This window comes from Trematomus bernacchii, unplaced genomic scaffold, assembly GCF_902827165.1.
Source record: "Trematomus bernacchii unplaced genomic scaffold, fTreBer1.1, whole genome shotgun sequence".
NCBI classification, from domain to species: Eukaryota; Metazoa; Chordata; class Actinopteri; order Perciformes; family Nototheniidae; genus Trematomus; species Trematomus bernacchii.
Window position 1 is genome coordinate 113,909 of NW_022987888.1, and position 11,334 is coordinate 125,242.

The window sequence follows — 11,334 nt, forward strand, 5'->3', positions numbered from 1 at the left end:
TATGTATGTCTGTGTTTACGTGTGTTTGTGTGTGTGTATGTGTGTGTGTGTGTGTGTGTATGTGTGTGTGTGTGTGTCATTCACAGCAAGGAGATAATTTGCGCAATGTCGCCCCCTGCTGGTTGCTAGGCGTCTTCTACTCCAGTTCAATATATTTGAACATTAGCAGTCAAAGGATTTATAGAAAAATAATCAAATACCAACAATACTTGTACTTGAGTATTTTTTACTACTTTTCTATATATACATATGATTTGTTTTAACGTTGTGATATCTTTACATGAAGAAAAAAGGCTTTATTATGCAGTGTTAATAATCGAATTATATGTAAACAAAAACAAAATCAGAATTTTTTTAAACGATCTCTGGTGAACAGAAACAAAGAGCATGTTTAAGGAATAACACTTTATTAATTAGTACATAGATGATATATTTATATATATTTCAGCTTCATACGTACATAAATAGGAACATAAACATACAAATATCATCATATAAACAAACTTGGCACTTATCCCAGACACTGTCGGAGGAACATTAAATATCCCCTTCATGATTTTCAGTGATTTAACATTTTAATTTAATTAAAATACGCTTACTATTTAAATCAGGCCACATTTACAAAGATTTCTGATCTGGGTTAGTGAAGTTAAAAGTGCATAATCCAAGTTTAAGACGTTAAAGTAAGGGGTTTTAATCAGGACGAAACACAGCTGGGATTCAGTCACCAGAAACGTTTTAAATCTCATTATATATTTATGGATGCAGACATTTATTTCCATTCCTTAATATTCCCCTGGAGAAATGAGTGGTTATGTGGCTGGTTGTTTTTTAATAATTGTTGTATAAAAAGGATAATTTATGCAGCATTATTGGTGTTTGTGTTTGTAACCAAGGACAGAAGAAGTGGCTTTGTTGACATACACAAAATACTCCAGACTTGGACTTTTTTTCTTGAATTATATTGAATTTCTTTATCTGAAACGTTCGACTTGCCTTTGAATCTTCCCGCTGAATTATTAGGACCAAATATTTCAACTTTTTCTATGAAATTAATACAAATGTGAGAAAAAAACGTGTCTAAATATTTTAAGTTTAGTCCGATTTTTAAGACTTTTTCTCTCTCAGACTTTGCTCACATTTCTTTACCTCCAATTTCCTTTCTCCAAAAGAGATGTTCTCCTCTCTGTTTTCTGATTTTTTTTTAAAGAGGCCATCGTTTACACACCATTCACACACACTTTATCACTAAAAACATGCAGAAAATGCACTTTTACTGCAGGGTTTTCAAATTGTTTAGTGATACAAAGAGACTCCCTCGGTTAAATCCATTGACTCTAATATGTCGACAAAATGAAACAGGAAATTTGAACCCCACTTTATCCGATGCTCACATTTCTGTTCTGGGAATGTATGAAATAAGCCCATATTTTACGAGTGAATGCCTCATTTGCATATTCAAATATCAAATTTCAGAAAACTTGTAATACAAAAAATGATATCCTTAATGTAAGTAACCAACCAGGGAAGTTTCATGCTGATATCTAAAAGTTACATTTTTACCCTATTCACCTTCATCGTATCCAATTCTGAATATTGTCGTTTTTTGAATTTTGAAATATTATTGTGCATGTGAACGTAGCCACTTCTGACTCCTATTATTAGCATATGTTATCTCCAGGTCGGTTTGCTGGATTTTCCCGAGTCTCTTGAGTACGTCGACTTCTCGGAGAAAGTGCCGCTGTCATTCCTCCGATGGCCTTTAGGGGGCGATACCGAGTCGCGAATTGGCGCTCTGATGCTCTGAAACCTCTTTAAAGGGGACGAAGAGGAGGACGGTTTGAGGGAATCTGAGGATCCAGAAGTGACGGAAACTCTTAAAGATCCAGTTCTAGAGAAAGGCGATGGAGACGGTGTTTGTCTGAAGGAAGAGGAGGCGGTGTTTCGAGTAAATCCTGGAAACGGCGACGAAGAAGTAGAAGAAGAAGTAGCGGGTTTGTGCAAAGGAGTAACCGGAGCACTGATGCTACCACTTGCTTGAGAAAGCGCTCGAAGAGTTGAGCGACACATCTTTTCTTCTGGAGGTGCTTTGGGTTTAGCCAATGGTTTTCGGATGGACGGTTGCTTTATTTGCAAGTTCTGGTTCTGGGGGTCTCTGGAAACTTTGTGGTCTTTGTGGTCAACGCTCGTTCGGCGGGATGAAGGCGCGGTCGATGGTTTCCGGAAAGAAGAGCTTTTTATGTTGGTCAAATTGGACGGTTTCCTTTGCAAGTCCTGGTTCTGAAGATCTCGAGAAACCTTCTGGTCTTTCTGGTCTTTTTGATCAACGCTCGTCCGACGGGAAGAAGGCGCGGTCAATGGTTTCCAGAAAGAAGAGCTTTTGAGATTGGTCAAACTGGACGGTTTCTCTTGGCGCTTGGTCCTTGAGATCGGCACAACTCGTCTCATGCTGAAGTTCTCGGAGTTCGTGAGGGTTCGAACCGGATTAGATTTGTTGGAGTTTGTGGTTTGTTTGATCCCAATTGGTCGAGTTTTAGAGGTAGGGAGGTTCTTATTGGATGAATAATTTCCCGATTCTGCCTTTCCTGACTTTGCCTTTGACTCCACTTTTCTCTTCTCGTTGGCTACTTCTTCGATAGCAGGCACTTTATTGGTGGCGCTATCTGTTGGGCGCCACCTAGGGGAAGAGGCCGGATGTGAGGCAGGCACCGGTTGGCTGCTGATGGGTTCAGGCACTGGCTTCTCATTGGCCGACTGAGCTTCAGAAGGCGTTCGATTGGCTGGGTAAGAAGAAGGTTGTTTGTCGCTTCTAGATTGATCCGTTTGTGCGTTTTCAGCGTTGGTTGGTTCATCGGCCGCCTCACAAACACCCGTCACGCACCAAACCACCACCGTATCCTCTCGACCCTCCTCTTCCTCTCTTTGTAACGAAGAATTTTCCAGTTTCTGGGAGTTCTTCTGGTCTGGGAACACATCATCCTGGACGCCACTCGTGGTGTTTTGGGTACCCGTGTCAAACACTCTCAGTTCAGGCACCAATTTGCATTTCTCTAAAACAACAGACATGTTTGCCAAAGACTGTTCAAACTTCTCGTCACTGCGATCAGGAAAATCCAGTTCGTTCTTTGCAAGTTCCCCTTCAAAACCACCACGAAAGTCCGAATGCGCCCCAAGTTCTTGTCGATGTTTGCCGTTGTTGTTGTTGTGGTCGGATTGCTGGTTCGGATCGGAGGTAGATTCGACTTTGTTTACCCGAGTCTGGGTAGCATTAAAGCTGAGGTAATTGGCGGTTGTATGGTTGGCGTTTTGTGCACTTTTCGGAGGCGAGGAGGCGGTTTGCGGTTTCCCCGCTTGAGGCTGCTGGTTTTGGGGGAAGGGTCCTGGACTTCTAATTTCGGGGAAAACTGATGGAAAAGCTGCCTCTTTGCGTTCATTGTTCATCCCGAGTAACGTGCTAAGCTCGCGGTCTGCAGTGAGAAAAGGCGAACTGGACGGAGAGTTTCTGGAGCGTCGTAAGCTTCCCGAACGCCCCAAAGCATTGTGGGAGTTGTTGAGGGGCGAGCGGGGGCGGGACCTCAGGGTCAGGAGGTCCAATAGCAGCCCGGCGTCGTCGTGGCGCGACACGGCGGAGGACATGTCCGTCTCGCTGCTGCAGCGCAACCCGAACGCTCTGAAACAGAAACACAAGCATTAGTGAAGCAGTGTGTATCAGCAGTGTGTATCAACAGTGTGTATCAGCAGTGTGTATCAGCAGCAGAGGTCGCGTCAACCGAATATTTTCCGTCTATGACGGAATTTTTCCAAGAATGACGGAAAAATCTGAAAGCAGTCCGTCATTTTGACAGATTAGAACACAACTCGGAACAGCGCCAAAATGTCCACCAGCGGCCCACATTATATTACATCCTTAGTGGCCAGGTCGACTGAGGGAGAATGTCTATAAATATATATAGATACATTTTCATAACAAAACAATGGGGTTGCTAAGCCGTTGCTAGGCGCCGCCCCTGCCTCGTTGTTTAACCGGCTTTAGCAATCACAAAATGTCACGGCAGCTGAGTGCTCGAAGCTTTTTTAATAAGCACAGTAATTGTGATGGTGTGGATAAACGAGGTGAAAAAAGAGGGATTGATGCAGTGGAGGATGAAGGACAAGCCAGTAAGACTAAAACTGACAACGTTCAGCCAGCAGCAGAGGGACAAGCAAGTGGCAAGGAGTTGAAGCAGGAGTACCGGGTTCAGTGGGAGCAAGAGTTTAAGTGGCTGAGGAGGGAAGATGGCAAAATGTTCTGCGACATCTGTAGAAAAGCTAAGATGAGTAACGGATTTGTCCGAGGGTGTACGATGATGCAGAAATCAGTGCTGAATGATCACAAAAGTAGCCATAGCCACATCGAAGCTTCAAAGGTGGTCAACCAGAGCGTGGCAATCGTAAAGCATGTGGAGAAATCGCAGGTTGCCTGTAACGAGGCATTCAAAACACAATTGAAGGTTGTGTTGCATATGGCAAACACAAACACCCCGAGCCACCTCCCAACCTAATACAGCTATTACAATCTGCTGGATGTCCAGACCTCAACAGTGCGCACACGTGCGCACACGTACACCCCACCATGGGACAGTCAATCAACCTGAAGCTGCGATACTCTGGTGGCTACAATTAGCAGCTAATATTATTAAATGAATAAATAAAAAAATAAAAATGACGGGTAATAATGGATTATGACGGAAATGTTACGATCCTGTCAAAATGACGGACAACGAAAAAGTCTAACGCAACCACTGATCAGCAGTGTGTATCGTACAAAGAAGTGGAGCTGTAATGATCAGTTGTTGGATAGAAAGATAAGAAAATTGTGTTTCAAGTCTCTGAAATATGAACATTTGAATTGGTAAACATAACAAAAACTACCAAAAAGGTCTTAAAATAAGAAAATAGGACAATTTCCAATGATTTATAGTATATTTAGTTGATAAAAAAGTGCTCTCCCACCTCCTCCCCCCCGGCCCAGGAGTGTCTCTTCTGCTCTTCCAGATCCTGAAGACGCCGACCTTTACAGACAAAGAGGGAGATTCACTTTATGAACCACCATCTCTCTGTTTGACCTCCAGGAGGCAGCAGAGGGCCGAGAAGTGTATTACATTCAGGATAAGGTTTATTATCTTAGAAATGTGTAACTTGGCAGCCTGAGTGAAGCGGCAGCAGAAGGAGTTGAAGATGTTGAAGCAGTCGTCCAATCGGAACGTTTCTCTGTCTTCACAGAAGAAATCCAGCAAATCAGAGCCTTCCTGTTTCAGCTGCTGACGAGTGATCTGAAGAGAGGAGAGAGAGGAGGAGGAGGACTACACACACACACACACACACACACACACATACACACACACACACACACACACACACACACACACACACACACACATACATACATACATACATACATACATACATACATACATACATACACACACACACACACACACACACACACTGAAGTCTTTATGTGCACACACGCAGAGGTAAAACATGTTTACTTTCAGAAAAAGAGAAAAGTAGAAAACATCATCTCACACACTCCTGAATCCCTGAGAGTGTGTGAGTGTCAGTGTGAGCAGGTTCACACACACACTGCTAAAAATACTCAAGGTGTTAGTGTGTGTGTGTGTGTGTGTGTGTGTGTGTGTGTGTGTGTGTGTGTGTGTGTGTGTGTGTGTGTGTGTGTGTGTGTGTGTGTGTGTGTGTGTGTGTGTGTGTGTGTGTGTGTGTGTGTGTGTGTGTGTGTGTGTGAGGTTGTTTAATTAAGCACTGAGCAGCAGGGTTCGCCTTCATCATTTGAAAATATGGAGATCAAATTACCAAAACATTTCTCTGAATTAGGAATTTCAAAAAACAACATTGTGTCATTCTGTATTTTTCTGACCCTTTTATGCCATATTTTAATTATAAAACGTGTCTTTTTTAAAGAATAATTATCAGTAATCTGCACAATTATAATATTCATTTATTTTTATCCTTAATTGACAATTTTTGGGGAATTTTAAGACGTAACCCTCTGAGTTTATTTAGCTTTTACGCCTCAAAAGCAGTCCAGTGGTGTTTCAATCTAACAGAGTATCAATAATGTCTCTATGAAATGTCAGATTTGTAAAATATCTATCACGCTTTAATACCCAGAAAACCTTCACTGTTCATTTATGTTAATGAGAAGATACATATATATAATGTTGCAGATGTATCTTGTGATTGCAGGTGAACAACAGTTTTGAAGATGGAGGCGTTTCAATCTAACAGAATATCAATATTTCTCTTTGAAGTGTCAGATATATACAGACATGGCACAAGTACACACATCCTTTACTCAAGTAGAAGTACAGATACTCGTGTTTAAAAATACTCTGGTCAAAGTAGAAGTACTGACTAAACTTCTTTACTCAAGTAAAAGCAAAGAGGCTTTGAAATGTACTTCAGTAAAAAGTACCCATAACTAGCAGCTGTTTTAAAGAGTACCTGACCTCCCTTTATATTAATAGAACAATAATGTCATTGTTAGCTAATGAATGTTTCCATGCTGAACAACGGCAACATGACAACGTTTTCATTGGTCCCTCTTCTTTAGAGAAGACCAGGAAGTGATGGATACACGGATCGTGTTCAAATCAATAGGCACGCAATGACTCTAAATAATAATGATCACGCCACCAAACACACATTCAAACTAAAGGAACCAGCCTGTTTGGAAAATGTGAGAAGTAGAAAGTACAGGTATTTGCGTTCAACATGTAAGAAGTAGAAAGTTCAGGTATTTGTGTTCAACATGTAAGAAGTAGAAAGTTCAGGTATTTGTGTTCAACATGTAAGAAGTAGAAAGTTCAGGTATTTGTGTTCAACATGTAAGAAGTAGAAAGTACAGGTATTTGTGTTCAACATGTAAGAAGTAGAAAGTACAGGTATTTGTGTTCAAAATGTGAGAAGTAGAAAGTACAGGTATTTGGGTTCAACATGTAAGAAGTAGAAAGTTCAGGTATTTGTGTTCAACATGTAAGAAGTAGAAAGTACAGGTATTTGAGTTCAACATGTAAGAAGTAGAAAGTTCAGGTATTTGTGTTCAACATGTAAGAAGTAGAAAGTACAGGTATTTGAGTTCAACATGTAAGAAGTAGAAAGTTCAGGTATTTGTGTTCAACATGTAAGAAGTAGAAAGTACAGGTATTTGGGTTCAACATGTAAGAAGTAGAAAGTACAGGTATTTGAGTTCAACATGTAAGAAGTCAAAGTAAAAAGTCGTCAGAAAAATAAGTAGTGGAGTAAAGTACTGATGCCAGAAACATGTACTTAAGTAGAGTAACAAAGTATTTGTACTCCACTACTTCCCACCTCTGCTCTTACTTACATGTACTCTACATTTTGGAAATGATGGATACACGGAGCTCAGATCTTCAGTGACATATCTACACTGTAGCGTTGTTCAGATGACAATAAAAGCCTTGGCTCCTTGAAGTGATTGGTAGAAACTCACCTGAGCTTTCTGCAGCAGAGCCACGTCTCCCAGCTCACAGGAAACTTCGTAACCCTGCAGGAAGAACTCAGAGGCTCTGCTGTACTCACGCTACAACCAGAGACACGAGAAGAAGGAGAAAATACAACTCTATTCATCCTGAGGGAAATCAATGCAGCAGTTAATATACTGAGTTAGAGAGCTTCAGGTTGTTCCATTTGCAGTTATAGCTACCTGTAGAGAATGCCCAAATCAATGAAACTCCGTACCATGTTTTCACTGCTACTTTGTACCAAGGCAGATTCTCACATAGCGCGCGCATGTTCAAGGAGTGTTGTCATAGTTGGACAGCTCAGATCTGTTGTATGAAGCGATGCCGGTAGCGGAGGTAAGGCACACACACCAAATGTTCAGGAAATGGTTAATACAGCGAAAATCAAAGCTGACGATCTCTTGGTTTGATATGTTTTCTCCCCCAGACAACATGGACATAAGAACATTTTTTTCAAAGAAGAGGAAAATAAGTCATCAGCTGGTGGCAGTTAATCAGTTAACAGTGTTGTGTTGTATTGTGGTTAGGGAGCGGTTTGGAATAGTGATGGGAATTCCGGCTCTTCTTGGTGAGCCGGATCATTTGGCTCGGCTCACCAAGAAGAGCCGGCTCTTTCGGCTCCCAAACGGCTCTTCAGTTTACCACATATTATACCTTTTATAATTCAATCAAATGTAGCCCTGTTTTGACTAATGATTTATATGTGTACACATATCACTTAAATTATTCAATACATCCTTTGTACTGAAGTATTCAAAAGTAAAAATTACATGTTTAATATCAATTATTTGCTGTGGCCAATTGTTTTCATTGCATTTACAGACCCTTGTATCTCTCTGATACCACCCAATGAATGCACAGACTTGCTTGTAGAACCACGCTACACAAAGCAGATAGCAACACCTATAAAAACTTAAGCATAGACATTTAAAAAAAGGGGCTACTGTATCGACATTTTAAAATTATATTTAAAGAAAAGGCCCTGACAAAACAGCAGGGCTCTATTTCAGTATTAACTATAGAAAAAAAGACAGCAACAGCTGACATCAAATCTTTGCTGAGCCCAAGGATAATCATAAATAAATAACATAGTGAAAATAAATATATTGCAATGCTCAGTACAGCAGCATCCAACCGTCTCTAATCATAAAAAAACATAATACAAATAAATGTATTGCAATGCTCAAAACAGCAGCATCCAACAGTCTCTAATCCTTGGATATTACATGCCACTGCATGCATGCACGGAGCAGCTGTAGCGCGGAGATCATCATATCATTCTGTCTTGTATTACTTAACAAAAAATAACAAAAACAAAAAAACATCTAGGCACTTGAGAGTGAGTCAGAGGCAGAATACAGGGACAGTGGAGAGAGGTCCATTGCTGAGGTGAGTGATGAAAGGGAAATGACAGTTGAGAGTAAATTGTGATGTGGACTCTCATCCCAGGATTTGAAGGAAATCAGTGGGGATATTGAACAGGAAACATTTCAGTCAAGGGGCATCATATGACCAATATAGACAGAAGAGCAACATTTATTTGAACATTTAAGTCAATGATACCATTCCTAGGTGAACTTAACATCCGTATGGAGTCAGATCAGTCTCAATATTAATAAATGCTCACAGAAGGATTCACAAATGTATTTTGCGATTTATATATAAATGACTCTCCACAACAATATCTCTCAATGCACTCACAAATATTTATTGTTGTATATAAATGTACAAAAAATGGGCATTTAAACTGCTTTTAATTAATTCAAAGACGGCTCTGAATTAATAATCAAATATGTTTCCTTTCTTTACTACTGGATGAAATTACAAAATGTACCCATCATTTTCCTCATGCTAGTATAGCCACATAAAAGTATCAAACCACCTGTTAAAATGCACCAGAATACAGGAAATCTATATTTTTTTTCGCCCCCACACCCCCCGTTAAAAATGTCCCCCCCACATTCAGGATGCTTCCTACGCCCATGTCTACAAGGCTCAATGTGGAAAAAGCTTGTTTGCCATTAGTGTTATGGCGTAAGCGCGTTGACACGAGTAGAGTAGTCTGTCCAAACAGCCGGCCAAAAGGCGTCATATTCAATCGGAGAAATGCACAATTTTCGACTTCCTTAACTCGTAGCTCTGTTGCGCCAATTACGAGTAACGTTATCACATCAGGTGCGCAGAGGTGGGAGAAGTACTCAGATCTTGTAGTTAAGTAAAAATACCATAGTGTATGAATACTCTGTTACAGTAAAAGTCCTGCATTCAAAATGTTCCTCAAGTAAAAGTATAAAAGTAGCGACAGTAAAAGTAGTCATTGTGCAGATTGGTCCATTCCAGAATAATATATATATGTGTTATAATGATTGATCATGAAAGTGTTCTCAAAGCTGGTAAAGGAGCAGCTAGTTTGAATGGCTTTGTATACTGCAGGGTAGCTTGTGGATTTACTCCAGGTGGAACTAAAGTCTGATTTAACACTTGATTATATTTCACATCATTCATCCACATCTGTGAAGTAACTAAAGGTATTAAATACATGTAGTGGAGTAAAAGTACACCATGTACCTCTGAACTGTAGTGGAGAAGAAGTACACAGTAGCAAAACATTTAAATGTAAAGTACAAGTACCTCAACCTATACATATTTTATTTATTTATTTCACATGTAAATAAAGCAATGTTAATTTGGTTAACAATTTGTTTAGTTTTTCCCTTTAAAAAATAACAAAAAGTACCTACAAGAATACCGTTAAAGTACCGGATCGATAAGCAGTTTCGATAAGAGTAGTAGTACCGTTAAAAACCTTAGCGATACCCATCCCTATATATTACACAAGTAAAGTGTTAAGAGAATAAAATGTTGCTTTACGAATTTCAACACTTGATGCTGCCACCTTGATTACAATTTCAGATACCTGTATTTGCCTAACTGAATTAGTTTAAAGAGAGAAACATTTTGACTAAAAGTTGACTATAATGTAATTTTTCATCGACTAAAAGTAGACTAAAACGTTTTGAGTTTTCGTCGATTAAAACTAGACTAAAACTACGAAGGATAGGAATGACTAAAATGTGACTAAAACTAATAACCATTTTCGTCTAAAGACTAAATCAAAAACAGCTGCCAAAATGAACACTGATGTAATAATACCTGCTTTTTAGTACTGATACCAAAAGAAAAGCAAAGAAAAATGTGTTTTATTTAACAAAGAATATGTAAGTTTTCTAAATACACAAAGAGATGTTGGTGTAAATCAGGATCGATCTGATCAGAGTGAATAAATTACAAGTCTGACAGGGAATTTATAAAAGCTTTTAACAGTCCAACACTTCATATTTTAGTGTGTGATCATGTGTTCTTATATCAGTTCATCAACAGTCAGTTCGTCCAGTTTTTTAATCACTTCCACTATCTCTATCTTCTTCTTCTTCTTCTTCCTCCTCCTCCTCCTCCTCCTTCCTCCACGAGTCCGGCGAAGAAGTCGTTTTCTCCGTGATCAGCTGATCGTGGGCGCTGCTCACCAGGAAACGGGAGTCCCAGGATTTTGTTGATTTCCTCGACGGGTTCTCCGACATGTTGCCCGATGCACCCGATGACCCGGTTGGGAAAGAGGTTCACGGCTCTGATGGAGGAAGGAGAGACATTTATATATAAGCATTCAATAAGGGTGAGGAATCAGGCTTATTGGTACAAGAGTGGTGGCCAACCAGGACAACACATTCATTTCATTTAATTGTTATTGGTTCCGTTCAACAAATATTTACAAATCATGTCTCTATAAACACAC

At 39.9% G+C, this 11,334-nt stretch overlaps 1 protein-coding gene across 1 annotated transcript; it reads right to left on the reverse strand.

The window, feature by feature from the left end:
- Nucleotides 1–1,104: 1,104 nt before the first annotated feature.
- On the reverse strand, nt 1,105–11,122 carry LOC117469847 (FH2 domain-containing protein 1-like). The gene is made up of 5 exons (XM_034114303.1): nt 11,069–11,122; nt 7,514–7,603; nt 5,142–5,312; nt 4,993–5,051; nt 1,105–3,670 (listed from the first exon to the last, which is right to left on the reverse strand). Exons 1-5 carry the CDS (start codon nt 11,120–11,122, stop codon nt 1,672–1,674), a joined length of 2,373 nt encoding a protein of 790 aa, XP_033970194.1. The 3' UTR covers nt 1,105–1,671.
- Nucleotides 11,123–11,334: the final 212 nt, after the last annotated feature.

What these genes read in the sequence shown, in the direction of transcription:
- LOC117469847 (XM_034114303.1), bottom strand. Translation starts at nt 11,122, where the DNA reads ATGTCGGAGAACCCGTCGAGGAAATCAACAAAATCCTGGGACTCCCGT. An exon ending in CTCTGCTGCAGAAAGCTCAG is followed by an intron (nt 5,313 to 7,513) that starts GTGAGTTTCTAC and finishes TCCTCTCTTCAG; the next exon opens with ATCACTCGTCAGCAGCTGAA. An exon ending in CCTGGGCCGGGGGGGAGGAG is followed by an intron (nt 3,671 to 4,992) that starts GTGGGAGAGCAC and finishes TTTCTGTTTCAG; the next exon opens with AGCGTTCGGGTTGCGCTGCA.